This window comes from Muscardinus avellanarius (assembly GCF_963383645.1).
Source record: "Muscardinus avellanarius genome assembly, chromosome: 14".
NCBI classification, from domain to species: domain Eukaryota; kingdom Metazoa; phylum Chordata; class Mammalia; order Rodentia; family Gliridae; genus Muscardinus; species Muscardinus avellanarius.
In genome coordinates this window covers 80,571,253-80,598,053 of record NC_137800.1, presented here as the reverse complement: position 1 = coordinate 80,598,053, position 26,801 = coordinate 80,571,253, and the positions used below count along the sequence as shown (strand labels likewise).

At 48.0% G+C, this 26,801-nt stretch overlaps 1 protein-coding gene across 1 annotated transcript; it reads right to left on the bottom strand.

The window, feature by feature from the left end:
- Positions 1-1,966: 1,966 nt before the first annotated feature.
- On the bottom strand, positions 1,967-26,326 carry ALDH5A1 (aldehyde dehydrogenase 5 family member A1; the record flags this gene model as incomplete). Its single annotated transcript, XM_080710289.1, has 10 exons — positions 1,967-2,172; positions 4,295-4,353; positions 7,131-7,300; positions 11,975-12,133; positions 13,964-14,107; positions 16,818-16,961; positions 19,005-19,121; positions 20,531-20,701; positions 21,603-21,686; positions 26,003-26,326. 10 exons carry the CDS (start codon positions 26,324-26,326, stop codon positions 1,967-1,969), a joined length of 1,578 nt encoding a protein of 525 aa, XP_080566415.1.
- Between the last annotated feature and the right edge of the window lie 475 nt (positions 26,327-26,801).

Genomic DNA, 26,801 nt, shown 5'->3' with positions numbered 1-26,801 from the left:
TGCAATCCCACCTACTTGAGAAGCTGAGGCAGAATGCTTGAGCCTAGGAGTTCAAGACCAGCCTGGTAACATAGGGAGACCCCCATTTCACTGAATTGATAATAATAATGAGGATAATAAAATTACTTTTTTCACACAAGCCAGAGCCACTTTACTGAACAATAACCTATTTCCTTTTCAAATTATGTTATTTATTTTTTTGGTGGTGCTGAGGAGTGGACCCAGGGCCCTGAGCATGCTAACCATGAGCTCTACTACCAAGCCACACACTCAACACCACTAACCTATTCTAATTACACAGTGGATCACGGATATTATGAGTCACCGGTTCTCAAAGGATATACCTGATGGGCCAAATATACAAGAAAACTCAAAAACTTGTCATTTGGCCAAGGAACCCACTGAATTACAAAGTTGAAAGTGAGTTTTAAAGTATTCCTCTGGCTATCTCAGTATCAGTATTCTACTAAAAAAGAGCATTTGTATTCTAAGTCATAAAAAGACGGCCCACACACGAATCTTAAGCAATGAGAATGTTATATAAAACCACCTAAAAAGTATACAAATAAAGAGTAGAGATTAACTGTCAACATGCAAGTGACTCTCGACAGGGCCTGGGCGGTGTCACTTGAAGGCAGATTCTGCTCTTTCTTCTCTGGCCTCGGGCACGTGGTGGGCACAGTCCCTGCCTTGTGTGCGGCTGCCGCAGGACAGAAGGGTCCCTCTGCACAGGGACTTTCTGGTTGTTAGTTTCTGGGCTGCTGCTCCCCGTGGCTCAGTGAGGCTGCCTGGAGTAACTACGTCTAGCACTGCTTTTTCCTTTTACCGCCTGAAACCCACAGACTGAATGGACTTTAGGCCCAGAGAGGAGGAGGAAAGGGGGTTCATCCCTGTCTTTTTGGCCAGGAACAGTCTGCATTCCTAGGCAGAGGGGACGTGTGTCTAGAAGAACTTAGAACATTCCTAATTGGAGCTTTTCTTCCAGAGTGAGAGTCAACACCGGGTCTTAGGGAGCTGTCAGTACTCTTAATAGGTAGAAAGTGCCTGACATTCAAGGCCTCACGCCTCTTCTACAAGGTGGACTGGAAATTGTGGAACTTTTTTCCCCTTTTGAGTTATGATGGTGAAGGTGCTTTTGTTGTTTGAGATATAAAGGAGCAGAACTACGTCAGGACAAGAAGACTACCTGAGGCTGGGGTGGGGCAGAAGGTGAGCCCTCCTTGGCTCTGCTCACGATAAATGGCTCGAAATCACACTGGACTTCTGTTATTTTGCAAAGTACTTTCAAGCTGGCTCAGACTCTGGCCACGTGGAGTAAGGGCTAACTACAGTCTCCACTGCAGGTACGAGGTGGGGAGGTGCTGAGCAGCCTGTACAGGGTCACAAAACTGTCTTCCCTTGCTCCAAACTGCCACTGCTAATCTCTGATTTCCTAAGGCTCTTTCCTAAAAGAAATGAAATTCAAGCGGTGAGTTTAGGAGGGTGACAACTTCAATATAACAAACAGCCCAGAGCTAGGAGATGTGCACCCTCACTCCACAGAGAGACTCGGGCGATTCTGTGCAATCCGAGAAGGCTTCAAACAAACAAACAAACAAACAGCGACTTATTCAGACTCTGCCCAACACCTCTGAATACAGGATATCCTTAGTGCTGAGCGGGCAGATGGCAGGTCTGCCTCAGACTGCGCCTGGCACCGAGGCAATGGGGCTGTGGTGAGTCCCAGGGCTCTATCCTATAACCCCGGGACCGACTCTCCTGCATCTGCAGCCACAGGCTTGCGGCAAGTGTTGGTCCCTAGTTAGGAAAACAGAGGGGAGGGGTTCACATCTGCTTAGGATTAGGAGGACTGGCTGAGTTTTTAAAAGTTCATGATTCCCATAGCCTACTATTTAAATTCATGCATGGTGCATCCCCATGCATGCAGGTAAACTTCCTTTATTATTTTTTAAAGAACCAATGCATCCTACAGGCCTCCATAGCACACATATTTGACCTCCAGGTACTCCTCGATGCCGTACTTGGAGCCCTCTCGCCCCAGGCCAGACTGCTTCACCCCGCCGAAGGGACACTCCACGGAGGAGATTATCCCTTCGTTCACGCCGACCATGCCCACCTCCAGCTGCTCCGCCACTCTCCAGATCTGAGCAGGGTCCTGGGAGTAAAAGTAACCTGGCAGGGAGACAAATGGACATGTGTGACCGGTAGAATATTCATTAGCTTTCGTATCTAAAGTGGAGGATGCCACTGGCAAGTTGGGCCTAGAGTCTTCCTGCTCCCAGTGGCCCCTGTCCACTCCATCAGAAGACCCGTGGTAATCGTCTTTTGCTCCTGTTCCTCTCTGGCGAGGGCTCTCTCTCCCTCACTCCCATCAGGACCATCTCCATGACCTCTCTGGCTTCCGTTTTCTATTCTTCAACCCATCCTGCATTCCTCTGTCATATTTCCTCACATTTCTGTCCAAACCTTCCGTTGATTCTGGTTATCTATGCAGCGGGGCTAAATTCTTTAGTGGGCATCCAGACCCTAATGCAATTTCAATCGACTTCCTCTGCTTTACTTCTATGGCCACAGTCACCAACCATCATCCCTGGACTCCTTGACGAAATTCTCCTTGCCCTTTCTCTTTCTGTTATTTGGAACTGGAGGTTGAATCCAAGGATGTTCTACCTCTGAGCTACACCTCCAGCCCTCTTCTTTCTTTCTTTCTCTCTCTCTTTCTTTCTTTCTCTCTCTCTTTCTTTCTTTCTCTCTCTCTTTCTTTCTTTCTTTTTCAGTACTGGGGCATTCTACCTCGGAGCTACACCACTAGCCCTATTTTTTATTCTTTATTTTGGAACAGGGTCTCACTGAGTTGCGGAGGGCCTCACTAAGTAGCTGGGCTGTCCACGAACCACAATCCTCCTGTCTCAGCCTCCCAAATGCTGGGATTACAAGCGTGAGCCATCACACCCGGCTTCCCCTTTTCATTTTGAAACCGAGTCTCACTAAGTTGCTGAGGGTCTTGTTAAATTGCTGAGGCTGGCCTCGAACCTGTGATCTTTCTCTCTCATCCTCCTAAGTACTGGGATGACAGGCATGCTCTTTGTCCTTTCTTACTTCTAAGAATCTCTCTTCTCTAATATCTTCACAACCAGAATCTTGCCTTTCATTTATGACCAGCGAGAAGGGTAAAACAAGTGTTGAACTCTGTGTAGTGGAAGCCCCGTGTGCATCTTACTCCAGCTCTGCAGTGGCCCTGAGTGGGTGACCTGGCATGGGAGACTGCACAGCACGCTCCTTCTTTTCCTGACCTTTCACCCAGAGAGGAAGTGTCTACAGAGCTGAACTTTACCTGGCCTCCCGTTCCCTCAATACTGCATTCACTGTGGATGCCCATGTCAGCTTTCTCAGGGTTACAGAGCACGCTGTGGCCACCCAACCATCTCCAGGGTGAGGCGCAACGGCGACTTCTGAGCCCTCCTGCACACACGGGCCTACTCCTTCACCCAAGGCCCAAGGTTGTAGGCTTCAGGCTTTCAGGAGTGAGGAAAAGCACTTGGAATTTCTGGGCATTGTACATCTGAGAATACAGACTTCCAAAAAGTATGTGATTCTCCAGCTAGGACAATCGACATTGCTTCTTCTCCTCATTGCTCCCTGACCTGACAGCCCCTAAATGTGTGAGGCAAAAGTACAATCAAACACAGATATGTAGCCGGGCGTGGTGGCGCACACTTGTAATCCCAGCATTCGGGAGGCTGAGACCGGAGGATCGCGGTTCGCGGACAGCCTCAGCTACTTAGTGAGGCCCTCTGCAACTCAGTGAGACCCGGTTTCAAAATAAAGAATAAAAAAACAGGGCAGGGGTTGTAGCTTGGAGATCAAATGCTCCTGGGTTCCATCCCCGGACCCACAAAACAAACAAAACACCCCACCAGATATGTGCATAAATTCACCCTAGGAAAAGCAGCAAAACATACACTTGTGGAGGTTTCTACCTCAAAGCCCAGCTGATGTTTAAAGACCAAGTCTGGAACTGGGCATGGTGGCACTCCTGTAATTCCAGTTCTTGGGAGGCTGAGATAGGAGGATCACAGGTTTGAGGCCAGCTCAGCAACTTAGTGAGACACTGTTTCAAAATAAAACAAGAGGGGGCTTGGGGTATTTCAGACAGAATGCCCCTGGGTTCAATCCCTAAAATTCTCCAAAACAAACAAACAAACAAACAAACAAACAAACAAACAAACAAACGAGGTCTGGCATTTGCTCAAGCAAATGATCTCAGCTGCTGCTACCAGTGACGAACACCCACCTGCTAACCCCACGTCAGCTGCGTTAGCGATGGCAATAGCCTCCTCTTCTGTATCGAACCTGCCAGGGTTAAAGCAGGTCATAAGTGAGATTCAGAAGGGGAGAATAAAGAAAACAGCTCTCTTTCCTCCTGACTGGCTTCCCACATCATGGCAAGAGATAAATCAGAGTTCTGCGAAGAGATCCAAGAACAGAATAGAGAAGGAAACAGCTCGCTCACTGAGGTGGCTCAGTGTTCACGGCGGCGTGTTCAAGGCATACTGGCCTCATTCCTTCCAAGAGAACAAGAAAAACTAGGCGGGCATGCAGGAGATGAAGACATATCCAGACCATCAAATAGCATCCTTAAGAAGAAAAGGATGCTGTCTCTGGTGCCTCCTAAGAATACAGAACTATAGAAACATATCGCAAACAAAGAAAAATGTTCAGAGACCAAAGCCAGGTTCTGCAAGTCTCTGCCATTTATAACCACTTAACAAACGTCACGGTGCTTGGAGGCTGCTCCTCACTGAAATGAAGGGGTTGTGCCAAAGCCCTCTGCGATCTCCTCCAGCTTTATAATTATATCTCGGGAACAAGATTGGAGTGGTATTTTTTTTTCTGTCATTTTCAGAACCATAACTGGGACGTGAGGTTCTAAGCATCCCAATTTCCAAATAAAGGAGCCGGCTGTCTCTGCAGGGCTGGAGGGGCGGGTGGGGGCAGAGCTGGCTCAGAAAAGCTACTTTGCCCCAGGTACTGGGGGATGAAATAGCAAGGCGTTTCTCGCCAATGCAGCCTTCCAGGTTCCTGTGATAATGTCCAGTGGACATGCTTGAAAAACCATTTTCATTAAAACAGTGAAGATGAAAGTGCTTCACGTCCTTTGCCCCCATGTGGCAGGATAATGAGAAAACTTCATGGTCACGAGGCTGACAAGGCAGACGACGAGGAAAACTGTGGTCCTGGACAGATGGGCGGCGTGTCCCGAACCCAGTGCTGCCAAAGCCAGAGGAGAGAGGCCATGGCTCGAAAAGCCTCCATCAGCCACCAGCACCAAAATGCCAGACGCTTCTGGAGGTCCAGAAGGTGTCAGGCTCCTATGAAAATGCTGGCCTCAGGGGAGAGGGCTGGGGCCGGCCAGGTGGGGTAGGGAGGACAGGAACTGCACCTTCATGACACCGGTGGGTTTCAGGCGACCCTGGACCCCTGGTTATACTAGGAAACTAGGAGGCAGCCGGTGCCCAAGCCCAGCAGGCACACCAGCCACGCAAAACAGGCACAGGTAGGGGCATCTTATTGCAACACAGATTGCTACAAACTACCCCAGAGGGGAAGTAGGATTGGTGCACAGGCTTTCTGAAAGGATGGAGAAGGATGGAGGAAGGGGAGGGAAATAGCTGGAGAAATAATGACCAAGAATTCTTCAGGGCTGGAGGAGTGGTGTTGAGATTGAATTTTAATACTCGATGTCCTCCGAGGCTCAACACTTTGCCCTTCAAACCTATCGGGAGCACAGACTCAGGTCTATGCTTTGTACCAGTCTCATGGCAGTTAGTGCAATCCCAGGCTGCTAACAGGCTAAAGATCAGTTCACAGGGAAAATTCTAAGACCTGTGAGAAACCTAAAGACTAAGAAAGATTGTAGACGGCACAATCCAGACCAGGGGAGGCATAATCAATTATTCCATTTTATTTTCCAAAATGGAATAAAAATGCGAGGAAAAAATAAATACCCACAGCAGGATGAGGAGAGTAAAGAGTCAGAAAAATATCAGTCACGAGGAGGAACCAGCCAGAAACACCAAGGATGCAAAAGAAAAAAAAAATTATGGAGATGAAGGATGTGGTAGGTGTGTGGTATGTTCAAAGAATGCACAGAGGGAGGGAAGGACTCTCAGAGGTCAGGATGGAGGAGAGGGGAGGACAAGCGAGGGGAAAGTGGAGGGCCGGAGGACAAGGATTGCTGCACAGGCTTCCTGAAAGGCTGGAGAACAGGAAGGGGAGGGAAATACGTGGGGAAAGAATGACCAAGAATTCTCCAGGACTGAACAAAGCTTTAGATTTTAAAGAAAGACACTGGATCCTCAGACCGAAAAAGCTCACTCTTGCGTGTGTGGTACACGCCTATGATCCCTAGTATTTGGGAGGCTGAGCCAGGAAGATCAGAGGTTCGAGGCCAACCTCAGCAATTTAGTGAGATTCTGTTTCAAAATAAAAATTAAAGTAGGGCTAGGGTTCTATCTTGGAGGTAGAATGTCCCTGGGTTCAATCCATGGTATATTTTAAAAAGGGAGGGAGAGAGAGAGAGAGAAAGAGAAATGAGAAAAGAAGCTCGCAACACACCAAATCATAATTATTACAGTGGAATGTAAGAACATCAAAGATTAAAAGGAATTCTAAAAGTCCCCAGAGAGGAAAAGAGCAGATCTCTTTCCAAGAAGCAAGACGCAGACATCGTATTTCTCAGCAATGACTCTGGGTGTGAGTAGATAAAGGAGTGATATCTTCCAGAGGTGGAGCCTAGGATTTCATCCCGACAAATTATTATTTACTTGTGAGTGTTAGATAAAAGACCAGGAAAGGTCAGGGACAGTTCACATCTACAGATTCCCACAAAAGCGCCCTTGGAGGACGTACTCTGGGAAGAAGAAAAATTTAAGTGCAGCAGAAAGCAAGAGCTGGGTAAATTTTGTGGTCTAATTAAGAAGAACCGTAGACTGAATTCTACCCTTCGGCACGCTCAGCTCTCTGGCCGCCCACCTGGGGCCCACCCGGTCTCAGCCAGCACCCAGGCGCCCCTTGCTAGGTATCCCCGTTCTTCGGTTCTATCTTTGCACCACGTTAGGAGATCTTACTTGAGCACTGGGGCCAGCGGGCCGAACGTCTCCTCCTGTGAGCACAGCATGTCCCTGGTGACGTTGCTGAGCAGAGTGGGCTCAAAGAAATTCCTCCCGTACTGGTGCCGCTTCCCGCCTGTCACCACGGTGGCCCCCTTGGAAACAGCATCACTCACGTGCCTCTCGACCTGGGTGATGACAGAGGATGCTGGGAAGGCCAGGCGAGGATGCTTCCCAACCCACAGCCTCTGACCTAGGCGAGGTGCCAGAAAACTGCAGTGGGTCTGCTCTTGTTTTATCAATAGGCTAAAAACAAACCGCTCTGGTTCCTAAGGAAGCGCATCTGCGGGGGCAAAAGAGAACTGCGCCTTCTCCAAGAGTTTTCTGACTTTCCAACTCTTGGGCGTTGCTTTTTATTGAATGGTCTGATATATACGTGATATATTCTTTCTTGGGTTGCTTTTCTGTCTTTTTCCTCAGATTTGTCTCCTTGTACTTGGGGTGGAGGTGCTAGGGATTGAACCCAGGGGCATTCTACCACTGAGCTGTACTTCCTGCCCGTTTAATTTTATTTGCAGACAGGGTCCTGTTAAGTTGCACGATCCTTTTTTCTCACCTCAAATCTGTGATCCTCCTGCCCCAGCCTCCTGAGTTTCTGGGATCGTAGGCTCACTCCAGAATTTTGGCCCAACATATTTTTCCTTCAGAACTTGAAGTCTACTTTTTCCACTTTTAAAGTTGCAGATGAAGAGTCTAATCCCAAACTGGTCCTCACTCCCTCATGAGGCAGCTTTTCCCCCTCCAAATGCTTCTGGGATTCTCTTTTGCACTCTGACGTTCTCAAATATGAGCAAAATACATACAGTTGTTTTTGTTTTCATTCACTGCAGTTGGTAATTGGTGAAATCCTTTGATCTGAAAAACTGTTATCTCCCCCCACTCTCAAAAGTTCTTATCAAGTATTTATAATGTCATCTCCTCAGTTCTTTCCTTCTAGAACCCCTCTTACTAAGATATCTCCATCTCAGATTAGTATGAATTTTAAAATTTTTATCATCTAGTTTTTGCTTTTGTGTGTGTGGCTCTGGGGATTGAATCCAAGGGCATTCTATCTGGGGGTGTATCTTAGAGATACACCCCCAGTCTATTTTATATTTTATTTTCAAACATGGTGTCACTAGGTTGGTGAAAGTCTCACTACATTGCTGAGGCTGTCCTTGAACCTGCAGCTCTCCTGTCTTGGCCTCCCAAGGACTGAGATTACAAGTGTGTGCCACCACACTCAGCTGATCTTTTGCTTTAAAACTCATGAGAGCTGGGCGTGGTGGCACATGCTTGTAATCCCAGCATTCGGGAGGCTGAGACAGGAGGAACCTGGTTCATGGTCAGCCTTAACTACTTAGTGAGACTCTCCATGACTCAGTGAGACCCTATCTCAAACTAAAGAATAAAAAAAAAAAAAATAGGGCTGGGGGGTGTAGCTCGGAGGTACAACCAATGCCCCTGGGTTCCATCCCCAGACCCACAAAAAAAAAAAAAAAAAAAAAGAAACTCATGAGAGAGCTATTCAATTTTCTCTTCTATCTTTAGCTACTGATTCCACCCCCCGTTTTCTTTGGTGTGTGTGGTACTGGGAATTAAACTCAGGAATGCTCTACCACTAAGCTACAGCCCCAGCTCTATTTATTTATTTATTTATTTATTTTTGTGGTACTGGGGATGGAACCCAGGGGCATCTACCTTTGAGTGACACCCCCAGCCCTATTTTTTATTTTGAAACCGGGTCTCACTGAGTTGCAAAGGGCCTCACTAGGTAGTATCTAAAGCTGTCTGCAAACCACGGTCCTCCTGTCTCAGCCTCCCGAATGCTGGGATTACAAACGTGCACCACCACGCCCGGATTTTTTTTTCTTTTTTTTCTTTTTTTTAAATTTTGAGATAGAGCCTTACTAAGTTGCCCAGGTCGGCCTGGAGCTTGCAATCCCCCTGCCGCCAACTCCTGAGTCTCTGGGATTACCAGTGTGCCTGGCGCTCTTGCTCCTGGTATGTTAAATGTGAAGTGTCTTCTCCCCAGAACCTGTTCTATAGCAGTGTGCACGCAAAAGCCAGCCAAGGAGCTTGTTTTCATTTATTTACCTTTATTTGCTTATTTGTTTGTTTGTTTTTGTGTGTGTGGTGCTGAGGTTTGAACGTGCATGCTAAGCAAGTCCTCAGTTATAAAGCTTCATCCCCAGCCCTGAAGGCTGTTTTTAAACAAGGTGTTTTCCACCAAGGTTCCCTCCATCATGATACAAATCCTCCACCAGTGCTCCTCTGAAGCCCTGGCCAACAGCGCCATCTAGGGCAAGATCTGCATGTTCACTTAGGGGGAAAAAAAGTGTTGGCCACAGCTCCTGGACCGGCAGAAAATCTGGGGCACTTAATCAGCAGCACTGGGCTGGGGGATAACTCAGTGGTAGAGGGCTGGCCTCACACGTGCGAGGCTCTGGGTTCGATCCTCAGCACCACCCAGACCAACAAAAACCGATGCTTAGTCTCACTAAGTGAGCAGTCAGTATCCCCAGTGGGGGCGGGAGGTAAGAACCCCATTCTGTGACTTCAACTGTGAGTGATGCAAACTGCCTTCACTAGACAAGCAAGCACTCCAGGGTTATCATGCGGTTCAAAGTCGCCCTCAAAGTACCCTTTAAGACACTGGTGGTGCTGACGTGGACTTTAACGCATCCTTTCAGGCAATAACTAGGGAGCTGTCAGAGCCCTGTCAATCCTCGATGCTCTCCCGGGGTCGGCTGGGTCGCCTGCACACGGCACAGGGCAGCCAGGAGCCCGAGGCTGGCCCTTGGTGGGGCTGTGCTTCCCACATGGACGCTGACTTGGCTGTGCCGGATTTTGTTTCCTTGGGTTCATCCAGGGGTCGCTGGGCCTCTACCTTGTGGCCTCCACCCTCAGCCTCCACTCCTTTCTTCCCCCACACCATCTCCAGCTGCAAGTGTCTGCCTGACTTAAGATATTCTGTTAAATACCTTTTCTCTTAGTGGAAAAGGAACATTACCTAGGAAAGATATTGGAGTGTGTGTGTGTGTGTGTGTGTGTGTGTGTGAGAGAGAGAGAGAGAGAGAGAGAGAGAGAGAGAGAGAGAGAGAGAGAGAGAGATACTGGGGATGGAACCCAGGGGCATTCTGCCTCCAAGATATACCCCCAGCCCTATTTTATATTCTTTATTTTGAAACAAGGTCTCAGTAAATTGCAGAGGGTCTCATTAAGTAGCTGAGGCTGTCTGAGAACCCACCATCCTTCTATCTCCGCCTCCCAAGTACTGGGATTACAAGTGTGCGACACCACACCTGGCTGATATTGAATATTTAGTATTATAAAAAAAAGTTCCAGGGATCCTATAGAGGAGCAATTAAGGTGACCTATCTGAGGGGATGGGAGGGGGAAGAGAGAAACTCTTTAAAGCACTTGATGTACTTAAACGTATCAAAGTCAATCAGGAAGCCAAGCATGGGAAGGACGGAGGGGGAGGGAAGGGGTTAGGGATTGGGTAGGGGCTGAATGGGTGATGTGTGCATGTATATCTCCACAAGTTTTTTTTATCCCATTAAGATGTATGACTATAAATGCACCAATAAAAATTTATTTAAAAAAAAGTTCCTTGTGACACTGAAGAGGATTTTTAAGCCAGATGGTGGCACACACCAGTAATGCTAGTACCTAAAAGGCTGAGACAGGAGGATCACAGGTTCATGGACAGCCTCAGCAAGTAGTGAAAATCTCATCAACCTAGCAAAACCCTATTCAAAATAAAATATAAAATAGGTCAGGGGTGTAGCCCGGAGGTAGAGGCCCTGGGTTCCATCCCCAGGACCACCAAAAAAAATGAGATAGAATGCTTCTGAGTTCAGTTTGCAAGTGCCACAAAAATAAGTAAATAAATAAATAAATAAATAGAATTTTTTTTTTTTTTTTTGCGGGTCTGGGGATGGAACCCAGGGTCACTTAACTTCCGAGCTACATCCCCTGCCCTATTTTTTATTCTTTATTTTGAAATCGGGTCTCACTGAGCTGCAGAGGGCCTCACTAAGTAGCTGAGGCTGTCCGCGAACCGCGATACTCTGGTCTCGGCCTCCGAATGCTGTGATCACAAGCGTGCGCCACCATGCCCAGCTTAGAAATAGGATTTTTAAAAAATAGTAGAACAAATGGAAGTCTCACCTGGCTACTAGACGAGACTGTGACTTCTGCTGCACAACGGAACCCTTCCTGAACATGCTTTTGCTTCTCCATCCTACATCTCCACCATGGTACCCAAGTTCCTATACCTGCCCCGCCCCCAGAGGACTTTTCTGGAAGGTCATCTTGCCATTCAAGAACTACTGCTCCACTGTGACGGAGATGGCAAGGAAGGCATGAGGAGACTCCGACGGGCAGGTCTCATCAGGTCTCAGTGTAATGACAGATGAGAGACCCATGGCCACACGGTGCCACTGATCATATAAATGGGTAGAAAGTCATCCTTTTTAGATTCCCCCACTGTTTCTAAAATGGCTTCACTGGGCACCTTTCTCAAGTGATTTTTGTCTCATGAAGCTTTTTTTTTTTTTGGTGGTACTGGGGGTGGAACCCAGAGGCTTTCTACCTTCGGGATATACTCCCAGACCTATTTTATATTTTATTTGAAAACAGGGTCTCACTAAGTTGCCGAGAGCCTCACTAAGTAGCTGAGGCTGGCTTCGAACCTGTGCGATCCTCCTGTCTCAGCCTCCCAAGCGCGGGGATTACAAGCGTGCGCCACCACGCCCAGCCTTCATGAAGCTTTGAAACCATAAAACTTGCTTCCATGGGTAACAGCATGAGCTCACCTTTTCTACTGCCTTCTCGTTGATCAACGGGCCTTGGGTGGTTCTCTCCTCAAATCCGTTACCCACGTGCAGGTTCTTCTGCATTGCCTCTGCAAATTTTTTAACAAACAGGTCGTGGATACCCTTTTGCACCAAGAATCGGTTTGAGCAAACGCAAGTCTAGACAGAGACAAAAGCAAACCCACAGAGAGGGTGTGACAGAGCTCTCGATCCAACCAGTAAACAGGAGGCTGCCGCCATGGTGATGCCAGGCGCTCTCCTCCTGGGTCCCACTGGCCTTTCCCTCCCCGGGGGGGTGTTGGCCCCAAAGACGGAGGCACTGAGCACGGAGCATAACTCTGAAGACAACACACGTTAGTGTTTGTAGTTGTAATGAGGACATAACTGTTTTAGAAAGGATTGAGCCTACTTAGGCTGTGTGAAAGGGAAAAAATTACCAAAGGCCAAAACGAAAATAAAAATTATTCAATAATAGTAGAATAGTATGCAACAGTTCACCTTTTCTTCTCATAACAGAACCTTTTAGGTGTATCTATTCTATTTCTGAAAAGCATTTAAAATTGTTTATTAGCTGGGCATGGTGGCGCATGCCTGTAATCCCAGTACTTCAGAGGCTGAGACAGGAGGACTGCGGGTTGGAGGACAGCCTCAGCAAGTAGTGAGACTCTCAGAAACCACATGAAGCCCTATTTTATTTTATTTTATTTTGTGGTACTGGGGATGGAACCCAGGAGCATTCTACCTCCGAGCTACATCCCCTGCCCTGTTTGTTATTCTTTATTTTGAAATATGGTCTCACTGAGTTGCAAAGGGCTTCACTAAGTAGCCGAGGCTGGCCGCAAATTGCAATCCTTCTATTTTAGCCTCCCAAATGCTAGGATAACAAGCATGCGCCATCACATCCGGCTGTGAAGCCCTATATTAAAGAAAAAATAATAAAATAGGGCTGGGTATGTAGCTTGGAGGTAGTATGCCCATGGGTTCAATCCCCGGTACCACAAAAAAAATTTAAAAATTGCTTGATGGTACTTTGGAACCCAGGGCTTTTCTACCTCCGGGCTATACTCCTAGACCTATTTTATACTTTATTTGGAAACAGGGTCTCACTAAGTTGCTGAGAGCCTCACTAAGTAACTGAGGCTGGATTTGAACCTGTGCGCCTGCGCGATCCTCCTGTCTCAGCCTCCCAAGCGCAGGGATTACAAGCGTGCGCCACCACGCCCGGCCTCAAGCATGATTTTTAAGAAGCCAGGCTCCTATTAGAACCTGGGGTGGGACCCAAGGCCACAGTGCACACCTAAGTCACTTAGGGTTTCTACATCCATGAAATGGAATCCATTTCTCATCCGTAAAGTGCAAGATTTATATCAGGTGACTTGAGGACCCTGCAGATGTAAGGTTCCAGAATTTCCTGTGCAGATGTGAACGTGGCCGCTGCTCTCAAGCTGTGCCCTGGGCTCGGGGCTGCTTCTTGCTCCTGCATCCTGTATTGGGTGCCTCTGACACTCCTATCAGGCAGGCGAGACCCAGGTGGGCCTCAGCAGGCAGCAGGGTTGTGAGTTCTTCCAGGCACCGCCCTCAACATTTTCCTGTCCTCTTTCCCAGAATCTGGGGACTTGTACCCTCCTGTTTGTGTCTGAGGAGATGATGCATCCATTAAGGAGAAAAAAGCCCAGTGAGGGACATCTATAAAGACAGCCAGATTCAAAGGGTAGGATAAAAAAGAGAGAAGAGAGGACCACTTGATCACAGGGCATCGCGGTTCAGGAAACTCTTTGAAGCCAGAGAGTGTCCCGTCCTTCCTTTAGAACAATCAAAGCCTAGCACAGTCTCTAGTGAAAAAGAAGGCGCTTACTAAATGCTTGCTGAAAGAATAAAGGAGTGAAGGACACATGGAGGAGGGAGCTCAGGAGACCAGCGAGGCCGTGGGGGTGACAGCTCAGTGCAGAGCCCACCCACTGGCACCCTGAGCCCTGAGCAGAGACTCACCTGTCCGGTATTCCTAAATTTTGACGCCATCGCCCCTGCTACGGCCTGGTCCACATTGGCACTGTCGAAGACAATGAATGGGGCGAGGCCGCCCAGCTCCATAGAGACTCTCTTCACGGATTTCGCTGCGTGTTGCAGTAGGATCTGCCAGGGGAGAGGAGGCCATGAACAGTACCATAAGCACCAGGGCCAAGAGCCTTGGCTTACGAGATCGCCCAGGAATGAAAACGCCAGGCGCACATATGTGGGAAGAAACTCGCACAGGACAGGGAAGGAACAAGAAAGTATGTTCATACCTGCTTCTACTTGATACAGTGCACTGGGAGAATAGACATGAAAAGAAATGACTTAGAGACGGGGAGCAGGGTGTCGGGGTGAGGGTGAGATTTCCCGAGGTAAAATGCTGACACTGCCTTGATATTTTGAGCTACATAAGTGAATCAGCAACTTAAATAAAGCACAGAATAGGGTTAAAATCATAAATAAAAATGAATTAGTAGAAGCTGGGCATGGTGGCACACGCTTGTAATCCCCCCTGCTTGGGAGGCTGAGACAGGAGGATCACGCAGGTTCGAAGCTCAGCTTCAGCTGGTTTAAAAGACCCTGTTTCCAAATAAAATATAAAATAGGTCTGGGAGTGTAGCCTGGAGGTAGAAGGCCCCTGGATTCCATCCCCAGTACCACCAAAAAAATAAAAAAATAAAGACTAAAAAATAGGGTTGGGAGTGTCGCTCAGAGGTAGGATGCCCCTGGGTTCCATCCCCAGTACCAAATAAAAAGTTACTGGCAAACAATATTCAAAACTGGTGGATTACAAAAGCATATAGGATGATTTCATTGCTTAATACAGCTGGGCGTGGTGGTGCACGCTTGTAATCCCAGCATTTGGGAGGCTGAGACAGGAGGATCTTGGTTCGTGGCCAGCCTCAGCTACTTTGTGAGGCCCTCTGCAACTTAGTGAGACCCTGTTTCAAAATAAAGAATAAAAATAGGGCTGGAGGTATAGCTCAAAGGTAGAATACCCCTGGGTTCAATCCCCAGTATTGTAAAAAAAAAAAATTAATTAGTAGAGTCTTCCAGAATGCCATAACTTGTGGATTACATTCCAAGTTGTCTGTCTGTCCGTCTGTCTGTCTATCTATCTACATATATATATTGGAGATTCATGTGTATATACTTATTTTGGTTTTGTTTTGGTACTAGGGAATTGAACCTGGGGGCATTCTACCTCTGATTGACACCCCCCAACTCATTTTTTATTTTTAATTTTGAAACAGGACCTCACTAAGTTACGGAGGGCCTCACTATGTTGCTGAGGCTGGTCTCAAACCTGTACTGGGACTGCAGGCGTGCACCATTACACACCCAGCTTATGTTTTTAAAGAAAACAGCATAGCCGGGCGTGGTGGCACACGCTTGTAATCCCCGCACTTGGGAGGCGGAGACAGGAGGATCGCGCAGGTTTGAAGCCAGCCGCGCGCGCTGGCTTAGGAGACCCTGTTTCCAAATAAAAATGTAAAAATAGGTCTGGGAGTGTAGCCCGGAGGTAGAAGGGCTTCCAGGAACCCCAGTACCACCAAAAATAAAAAATGAAAAAATAAAACAGCATGGTAAGAATCACACAGTTTGCAACCTACTTTATCTTCTCCATTGACCATTCATCTGGGACCTCTTAACATGCCCCTAGCATTTATACCTCACTCCTTTAGAGTAAGACTAGAATATGAAGACCCTTTCATGTCAGCACATGGTTTTTAGACACCTGCATGGTATTCCACGGCATGGCTATTCCATGGTCTACTTATTCAGCCTTTATGTGCTGAACATTTAGGTTATTTCCAATTTTTGTTATTAAAAACACTGCAGTTATTCCCTTGGGATACGTTTATAGAATTGCTGGCTTAATGCACAAGTGTAAGGCATTTGATTCCTTTAACTACTAGACTTCAATATCCAGGAAGAGATTTTTATAGCCTAAGAAAACTGCTTGGGATGTTTAAATTCTTATTATAGGACCTTGAGTCATTGGGTAGCATGGCTGCAAGAAAGGATCCCTTGAGAGAGTTTAAGTGAAACAGACAGTATTCACAACCCAGGGCTGTGCTTGGAAAGACCCCATGTGAGTTGAAGTCAAGGTTTTGTGATAGGGCCCTGCATTTGAGGAACCCCGTGAGGCAAAGAGCATCCTTTCCTTCAGCTGGCTGAAAAGCTGCACCTGCTGTAAACCCAGATGCTCAAATCTCAGTCAACAAACCTCCCACCAAGCCAGGTGTGATGGTGCACGCTTGTAATCCCAGTACTTGGGAGGCTGAGACAAAAGGATCACAGGTTCGCTGCCAGCCTCAGCTACTTAGGTCCTCCTCAACTTAGTGAGACCCTGTTTCAAAATAAAGAATAAAAAATAGGACTGGGGGTGTAGCTCGGTGGTAGAATGCCCCTGGGTTCCATCCCCAGTACTGTAAACAAAACAAACAAACAAACAAAAAAAACAAACTATAAAGGCCCTTTTTATTTCTGTAAGTGCCTTTATACTAAACACAGTTTTTGTACAGTTCTGAGACACCCATTTCAACATCAATCATGTGTTCCTAGAATCTCAAATTCGAGATTATGAAAGAAACATACATTCCAGAATTGAGAAGATACAGTAGATGGCTTTCAGCCACTTTATTTTTTTATTTTTTATTTATTTACTTTTTTTTTTTGAGCTACCAGGGAAAATCAGGCTGGCAGTATAGTTGGAGGTACCATGCCACTGGGTTCCATCCTCAATACCAAACTAAATAAATAAATACATAAATAAAAATAAAAGACTAGAATGATGTTTGCTTTCCTGGAGACTCCAGTTGCCTACCTTTCCTGTAGCTGTGGAGCCCGTGAAGGAGATCTTGGACACCAGCGGGTCTGTGCAGAGGGCCTCCCCCACCTCCTTGGCCTTGGATCGAGAGCAAGGGATAACGTTGTACACACCTGGGGGAATTCCAGCCTGGTTTGCAAGCTATAAGGAGAAATAGCCAAATGTGTGGCAAGAGATGATTAAACTGAAAAATATCAGAAAGTGGAGATAAATAAATGTCTAATCTAAAAAACGATAGACAAAATTAAGCTGCTGTTGGGGTCAGAATGAAAATGTATTTGAGGCGCTGGGTGCGATGCTCTGTGGTAGAGCACGTGCTCCGAACGAGAAAGGCCCTGAATTCCATCCCGAGCACCCCCAACATATATATTTGAAACTGAAATAAGATTCCCATTAGCACTAAAGTAGCAGGTGTATGTTATTATTACACTTTTTTTTTTTGCGGGTCTGGAGATGGAACCCAGGGGCATTTGACCCCCAAGATACACCCCCTGCCCTATTTTTTTTTAATTCTTTATTTTGAAACAGGGTCTCATTGAGTTGCAGAGGGCGTCACTAAGTAGCTGAGGCTGTCTGCGAACCGTGATCCTCTAGTCTCAGCCTCCCGAATGCTGGGATTACAAGCGTGCGCCACCACGCCTGGCTACACATTGTTAAAGCAACGTTTCTTAGGGTATGAGTTTGAGTTTCAAAGCCACCTTGTGTTCAAACATCTAAGTCACTTTGAGTCCCTCCCTCCCTCCCTTGCTGTCTTCCTACTTGTTACTAGAGATTGAACCCTCAGGCATTCTACCTCCAAGCTAGACTCCAGCCTAAATTTATTTTTTATTTAGAAAAACAGGATCTTGCTACGTTGCTGAGCCTTACTGTATTGCTGAGGTCCTCCTCCTCCTGTCTCAGCCTCCCAAGAACTGGGATTACAGGCATGCGCCACCATGCCCGTCTATAACCTGGGATTTCTTTCTCCCAAAAAATGTACATATATATGGGAGTCCTTATGAGACAATGAAGTCTGAAGACCAAGGCATGATGCTTTTATACTTTTTTTTGACAAACGATGATAAATCTGTGAAGGAACAGGAAGACAAATAGGCCTCTGGACGAGGGTAGTAAAATCTGGGAAACAACTAAAGCCCATATGGGGCAGGAGGTATAAAAGCCAGTGGAGGCCAGGTGCAGTGTTGCACGCCTATAATCCCAGTACAGGAGGATCTCAAGTTTGAGGCCAACTTCAGCCCCTTAGCACAACCCTCAGCAATTTAGCGAGGCCCTGTTTCAAAATAAAATAATAAAATAGGACTGGGGTATAGCTCTGAGGTAGATTGCTCTTGGGTTCAATCCCCAGTAGCAAAAAGCAAACAAAATCCAGTGGGAGGTAAGGGTAACTTGGAGAGTGTACTCAGATTCACTGCAGTCTAGTTACAGCCCTCGGTGGTCAGAACTATTTTCCAGCCTTGAAAAAGAGTCTTTTCCACTCGCAAGCTTGGCCTTCACCGAAATCACACTTTCTTGAGTGATTTCCACTCGAGATGCTCAGGAGGCCAATTTGATATATTTTGGGATGGCCCACCCTGAGCTCCTTCACTAAGAAATGGGAAACCAAGCGTGGGATGTGTGCAGCACTTGTGTTACCTTGGCAACCTTTCTTTAAGTATGAAACATCAAAGAAGCAAAGGGTGGGAGTGTTCTTGGGGAGGGAAAGCAAGTCCAATTCCCCGAGGGCCAGCCTGGGGAGGGCCATGTGAATGGGGGGACAGAGGGGCGCAGGAGGCTGGGCACCATGTCCTCTAGCTCACAAAGCCACTGCAGGGCATCTGGGTGTTACTCTGAGTGACATTAAAAGACATTGGGGTTGGGGGGGATTAAACTTAGAATGATAGATCAACAGACTACAGGCTGGACTGGAGATGGGAGGTAACTAAGAGAGCTCCTGTTGTGAGATGTAAGCCTACATTTTACTCCCTCATTAATGAGGATGAGGGATAGATGCCATTTTTAGGGTGACCAAAAAATACATGGCTCCCATTTTTTTTTTCCCTAAAAAGAGCAACACCTGGCTTATAACTTCCAGTGGATTAAAACATAACACCACGCAGCAGGGGATGTAGGCAAAGGAAACAGCTTCTTTCTGTCCTGATAAAATCCCCTTTGGGACTCCACACACACACACACCGTGAGGCTCACCTGAGCCAGAGCCAGGGCAGAGAAGGGCGTGTCTTCAGCAGGTTTCACCACCACAGTGCAGCCGGCTGCCAGGGCGGCCCCCACCTTCCGGGTGATCATGGCACTGGGGAAATTCCACTGGGATCAGAAGAGCAGAGGATGCGGTGAGGAGGGACTGCCTCCTTAGACCATTGGAAGGCGGCTGCAAACCCCATTGCACAACTGACTAGCAGACCTGTTCTCCGGCTGCACAGCTAACCTCAGAACACCTGGCCCGCCAGCTCAAGGGTCTTGGGAGATAAGACTCAGAATAACTGGAAACATTTCAGAATTTGACACAGTACTAAGCTATCTTGACTACTGTTCTCTGTAAAGGACCAGAGTAAGGTTTTCGGCTTCGTGGGCCAGTTTCTTTTACAACTACTGAACCCTGCAGTTGCATCCTGAAAACTGCCAAAGATCAGAGAGGCACACAAATAGAAATGGTGTGTCCCAATAAAACTTTATTTACAAACACAGGCAGTAAGCTGATATTGGCCTGAGGCCCTTGGGAGAAAATATTATCAATGGAGATCTTGCAAATGGTAGATGATTTATTACTGCTCTCTATGTGTATTTACAGATAACTATAGATATCTACATACTTATAATATTAGTGATTTTATTTTGAAAAATATTTTTGTGGTACTGATTTCGTATCGGGTATTGTTCCAAACACTTTAAAACTATAATTAAATCCTTATCACCTCTCAGTAAGGATGTTACTATTATTTTGCTCATTTGTGAGGTTGGGAAAACTGAGATAGCACAGTTAAATAATCCGCCCAAGGCTGTATGACTAGTGAATGGCAAGCTTCAGGTCCAGCCTGGTCAGTACAGGCAGGAAGGAGGGTCCCGCCTGCACCTGACCTCGCAGGGAGGGACAGCAGCTTGAGGCCAGCCGGCAGGTGCTGGAGAGAAGGTGGCCTGACCTCATGAGGGTTGGGGGTAGGGGCTGCTCACTGAGAGGAGGCTGGCACCCACAGCGTGCGGCCCCATTCAGGTGGACATAACATTTAACTCTTGGCTCTTTGACCTCTAGAACCTGGCTTTCTGCTTGCTGGTAGGTACACAGATGCTTTGCCATTGATGACAACCATAAGCCAAACCATATGCTGAATAAATTAAAATGGATGACAACCATAAATTGAATAACTTCCCCCCATGATTACACCTTAAGAAATGTGTCCTATCTTAAATCTTGACAACGATAACTTCCAAAAGATTCTTTTGGGGATGCTAGGCAAAGCCAGGGAGAAGCACGTTGGTTCACGCATGGGTCATCCTGTGTCTGTAGACATTGGCAAACACATTCCACACTGGCTGCTGCCCCACCTGATGTTATCACAAAGGACCAGGAAACATACCTCCGCCTCCAGGAGGGGAACAAGGAACCCAAGCTATCAGGATGAGCACACTGGCCCACTAGGAAGCACACACTGCTTCCTTCCCTCCCTCCCTCCTGCAGCAACCTGCTCCCCTGGAACCTCACTGGCCCCGCCACTCACCGGAGTGATAATCGCAGCCACACCCATGGGCTGCTTGAGCACCAGCGAGCGCCTGTCCTTCGCGGAGGTGTAGATAATGTCCCCGTAGATGCGGCGGGCTTCCTCTGAAAACCACTCGAGGAAGTGGGCTGAGTAGAGAATTTCCCCATGGGCCTCCTTCAGTGGCTTTCCCTAAAATGAGCCAGAAATGGGCACCTCTGTGACCATCTAATAATAAATGCATATCTCTGTTTCTAAATTCTTCAAGGCTGCAAGAAAAGCAGAAAACTTGCAGGGCTGTCGGGAAATTCCTGACTTTGGTGTGAGTCTTAGCAGAGTCACGGTGACTGAGACGAGCATGTGTGTGTTACCCAAGGCAGCGAGACTCATTTGCCTTCTTCAAACGCTCGTCCCCATTGTGTTTGTTAACTTAGGGGGAGACGCCCAACACTGCATCTCCTAGTTTATCCTCCTTCAGCATCTCCTTAATGTGGAAACATGGTGTAAAATCATTTATCATAGCTGTGGAGAAACTATCGGTCCATTTAAAATTATACAAAAACAAAGCCGGGCGTGGTGGCGCACGGCTGTAATCCCAGCGTTGGGGAGGCCGAGACCAGAGGATTGCGGTTCGCAGACAGCCTCAGCTACTTAGTGAGGCCCTCTACAACTCAGTGAGACCCTGTTTCAAATTAAAGAATAAAAAAATAGGGCAGGGGGTGTATCTCAGAGGTCAAATGCCCCTGGGTTTCATCCCCAGAACCGCCAAAAAAAAAAAAAAAAATTACAAAAACAATATCATTTTGAAAAAATCAAAATGGCCACACAAGAAAAAACAAAAACAAAAACCTAGGATGGTAAAAGAGGAGTATTTATGTAGTTCCAAACAAGGCCAGTGAAGAATAAACTGAGACACATACATCTCATTTTAGCGAATGAGACTGCCTATTATAATGTTGATCTAGGTCATCACACGGAAACCATGTATTCTTTATCTGCAGAACACCGAGGGGCAGTTAGGGGCTTTCCTAGGCTTTAGTCTAAATATTCCAGGATGGTTTCTCTGGGTGGCACACCAGGACCTGGAACTTACGCTTTCGGCCGTGATGATTTGGGCAAGGTCCTCCTTATTCTGTATCATTAAATCGTGCCATTTCCGAAGCAATACACTCCTCTCCTGAGAAAGAAATAACAAGACAGAGAAGTAATAAAATGTAATGTGTAAGACAGACTACTACTACGTAATCTTGTTTTCGGGTGTCAGCTTCACAGAGCTCTGGAATGGTAAGACAGCCAGGAAAACATTTTGGGGTGTACGATGAACTTTTTTTTTCCCCAGAAAAGATGAACATTTATTTGAATTAGTAGAGGAGGAAAGAAAACTGGCCCCATCAATGTGTGTGGGCTTCATTCAATCCATTATGGGCCTGAACAAAACTCTCTGCTTGAACATCCATTTTCTGCCTTTAAACATAGGTTCTCAGGCCTTCAGACTCGCACAGGAATTCCACTGCAGGTTTCTTGGGCCCTCAGCTCGCTGACGGCAGACCCTGGGATTCTCGGCCTCCGTAATCACATGAGCCAATCCTCATAATAAATCCCTTCCTCTCTCTATATATATTTCCCATGGATTCTGTTTCTCTGGAGAACCCTGACATAGATTGATCCTCTGATGAGTAACAACAGGCCACTTTCAAGTTGCAGCTAATATGCACTGAGTTATAAACTGTAAAAGAGAAAATTTGTGGATATAGCTATTATTGTTTATGGTAAACAAGAATAATTTTAGCCAGGCACAGGCTAAATAAAATTTAGCTAGACCCACAAAAAAAAAAAGAATAATTTTAATTTCACTACAGAAGAGGATAGTTTCCTACTGAGGCAGGAGGACGGCTTAGGCTCTGGAGTTTCCGACTAGCCTGAGCAACAATTTTTTACATTTATTTTTATTATTTATTTATTTATTTATTTTGTAGGTCTGGGGATGGAACCCAGGGCCATTCGACCTCCGAGCTATACCCCCTGCCCTATTTTTTATTCTTTATTTTAAAACAGGGTCTCACTAAGTTGCGGAGGGCCTCACTAAGTAGCTGAGGCTGTCCGCGAACCGCGATCCTCCGGTCTCAGCCTCCCGAATGGTGGGATTACAGTCATGCGCCACCACGCCCGGCTACCATCTTAACCATTTTTAAGTGGACATCTCAGTGTCACTAACTACACTCACAGAGTTGTGCAACCATCACTGCCTCCAGAACTTTTTCATTTGCCAAAATTGAAATCCTGTACCTATTAAGCCACAAGTGCCCATTCTTGCACCCCTAGTCCTTGGCAAACACCATTCGGCTTTGTTGCCACAAATTCGACAGCCCTGGCTACCTCCATTAAGGAGAATCATACAGTATTTGTCCCGTTGTGACTTGATGCTAACACAATGTCCTTGCTAGCAAGCTGGATATGGCCCATAGACTGGGGGCGAGTTTTCGGCCTGCGTCCACCCCACACTAACCCTAACAGGACTGGACGCACTCCGGCATCCCTACAGTGACACCACTGTGGAGGCCTTGTCTTTATGCACCCTGTGAGGCTCCAAATGATGCTGGAGAGCCCGGCAACCTGGCTGGGCCCCGGCTGTGAGCCCACCATTTGTCCCCACAGCTCTGTGTACAGACAGGTATGACTTTCACTCTTACAGGTCTAGCCCAGGGCTCGCTTTTAAATCCGAGCTCCTGGATCCAAATGCCTGCTTCACATCCATACCTTGGTGTCTGGCAGTACTCTCAGAGGCAACAAGCCCAGCTCTTAGCTCCAATGTCTCCACGTGTGCTGCCCCATGCCTGCTCCTCCCTTGCCCCTCCTCACCCACTGGCGGTCACCACCTCCTTCCCATTGCTAGGCCCCATGTCCTGGTCCATCATCAGCTCCTCCCTTGCTCTTACACTCCATAAAACTCCACCAGGAAGCTGGGAGTGGTGGGCACGCTTGTCATCCCAGCATTCGGGAGGCTGAGACAGAAGGATCGCTGCTCGTGGCCGGCCTCTGCAACTCAGTGAGATCCTGTTTCCAAATAAAGAATTAAAAATAGGGCTGGGGGTGTCGCTCAGAGGGAGAATGCTCCTGGGTTCCATCCCCAGTACTGAAAAAATAAAAATAAATAAATAAATAAATAAATAAATAAAAATTTAAAAAATCCACCAGGAAATACAGTTGTCTCTAACAAATGGTCACTGCCTCTGATGCAACCCGTGTTCAGATCATCACACTCTCCCACCTAAATCCTTGGATTTTCTTTTTTTCTTTTTTCTTTTTTTTTTGGTGGTACTGGGGTTCCTGGAAACCCTTCTACCTCTGGGCTACACTCCCAGACCTATTTTATACTTTTTATTTGGAAACAGGGTCGCCTAAGCCAGTGAGGCTGGCTTCGAATCAGCGCGATCCTCCTGTCTCCACCTCCCAAGCGCGGGGATTACAAGGGTGCGCCACCATGCCTGGTCATCCTTGGGTTTGGATGTGCTCTGCTCCCTGGGGTCCAGGTGTTGGGGTTCACTCTTCAGGGTGCTGACGGTAGAAGCCAGAACCAGTGGGAGGTCCTTATGCCACTGGGCCTTGCCCTCTGCAGGGACTAAGGTAGTGATTTAGTTCTTCAAAGACAGAGCTGCCTTAGGAGAACTGGACCCTTGCATCTCACTGGGCTCCCAGTCTAGACATGTCACCTCTGGCTCCTGGACACCCTGCAGCAGGATGCCAGCATCTGCCACTAGATCCTCACCAGAGGCCACCTGATTGGCTTTCAGCCTCCCAAACTGCTAAATAAACCTGCCTCAGGGATGCCTTTATCAATGGAAAATGGACCAATACTTCCACCTGACAGGTCTCTATTTCCACCAGTGCCCTCCTCAGTCTATCCTCAGCACCATGCCCAGAGGACCTTCCAAAATGTAAATCTGATTGCTTCTCTGCTTAAAATCCTGACGTGACCCTCACCTCACCAAAGTAAACCCTTAAGTTCCAAGAATCATCCATAGGTCCCGATGACCAGTCCCTCTTCCGGCTATCTCTTTCCTGTAACCCTCCCCCTTCGCTCACCCCCTCCCTCGGCCACAGGGCCTCCCAGACACTCTGTACACATGAGGGTGAGCCTCTGGTCTTCTGGTCTCTGTCTTGGTGAGGCCTACCTTGATATGACAGGATGAAAGGAGTCCCCTCCCAAGCGAGTGAGTTGAGGTCCTAAACCTCATACCCCAGAGTGTGAACTTGGAGATAAGGTCTTTAAAGGGCTGATTAAGATGAGGCCACTGGGGTGAGCCCTAGTCTCCCATGACTGGTGTCTTCATAAGAAGAGGAGATCCGGATACAGATACACAGAGAAAAAGACCATCTGCAAGCTGAGGACCAGGGCCCTAGAAGAAAATTACCTGCAGACACCTCCATCTGGGACTTCCAGCCTCCAGAATGGTGAGAAAGCAAACTTGTGTTGCTTAAGCCCCCAGGCTGGGAACTATGTGACGGCTGACAGACCCGAGCAGACCAGTCCATCAGAAGGCGCCCCATCCTGAATCTTGCAGATCGTCTTCCCTGCCTGGACCTTTTCCCTGGTAGAACTAATCACCTCTAATCTACTTGTTCTCTAGGTATTCTGCTTATTGCTATGGTTTGGATTTTCCTCTGCCAGGTTACCCCAAGAGAGCTCCCTAAGAGAAGAATATTTATTTATTTATTTATTTGTGGGACTGGGGATGAAACCCAGGGGCATTCGACCTCTGAGCCACACCCCCTGCCCTATTTTTTATTCTTGATTTTGAAACCGGGTCTCACTGAGTTGCAGAGGGCCTCACTAAGTAGCTGAGGCTGTCCGCGAACCGCGATCCTCTGGTCTCAGCCTCCCAAATGCTGGGATTACAAGCGTGCGCCACCACGCTGGGCTAAGAAGAATGTTTATCTGTTGATGATGTGCCCTAAGCACCTCCAAGGCCCGCGAAGGTGCTCAGTTAAGTCTTTGGGTGCGATTTTCAGAAGGCAGGCTTTGAAGGACAGGGAGATGTCAGTGGGTGGGCTCCAGTCTCTATAAAATGAAGGGGGAATGGAACCTTCCCCATACTTCTGACACACTCCATTCTCCTCACCGAATGGCCAGTCCACGAGACAACATTTATCCATTCAGGAGAAAAACCCTTTCCCTGAAGAGACACACGTGTTCTGGCTTTCCTAGACTCGCATCGCACTCTTGCACAAGTGCGTGTACACACACACACACACACACACACACACACACACACACACACACTTTCACACGGTTGGGCTTGCTGGTGTTAGCACGTCTGAGCTCTGCCTCCCCCACCGGACAGCGCACTTCTGGGGCTCACTGCCATCTCCGTCCTTTCGGCTCTGACTTTCTGCGCTGCGCACCCTGGGGATGGAGGGCAGGAACAAGGACGCGGCTGGTTTCACTTTGGGCCGAGCCTGGCCGGCCTCATCCCGCCCCCAGCCCGCGCTCACCTTGACCGAGACCCCCCTCCAGCTGCAGAAGGCCTCGTGGGCGGCGCGCACGGCGGCGCGGGCCTCGGGGACCCCGCAGTCGGCCACCATGCCGAGCGCGGCGCCGCTGGCCGGGTCGTGCACCGGGAAGGCGGCGGCGGCGGGCAGCCAGCGGCCGCCCACGAAGCTGTCGGTGCGCAGCAGCTCGCTGGAGAGGCCGTAGCTGCGGGTCCGCGCCCCGCCGGGCTCCGAGCGGCCGGCCCGCGGGCGGAGGTGGCGGGCCGCAGGCCACAGCGCCCGGCGCCGGGCCCCGCAGCAGCTCCGCAGCCCCCAGCAGGTCGCCATGGCCCGGGCCAGGCAAGTGCGCGCGGGAGGAGCCGGCCCGGCGGGGACGCGCCGGCTGCAGCGGCGGGGACGAGCAGCGCCCTCTCTGCGCGCTCTGGGCGTTGCACGGGGCCCGGCTCCCGATCCTGTCCGAGCGCCCGAGGGTCCCCGGCCTGTGCGACCTTGTCCCTGGGCAGCTTGGGGCTGGGAAAGCGAACAGCTCAGGGCCAGATGCGCTTGCTGACCGCCCTCACCGACCCCCCAGTTGGTGCTTCTCTATCTACTTAGCCCCCCCCCCTTTTTTTTTGGTGGTACTGGGGTTCCTGGAAGCCCTTCTACCTCCGGGCTACACTCCCAGAAATATAAATATAAATATATATATATATATATATATATATATATATATATATATATATATATATTTTTTTTTTTTTTTTTTAAAACAGGGTCTCTTACACCAGTGCGGCTGGCTTCGAACCTGCGCGATCCTCCTGTC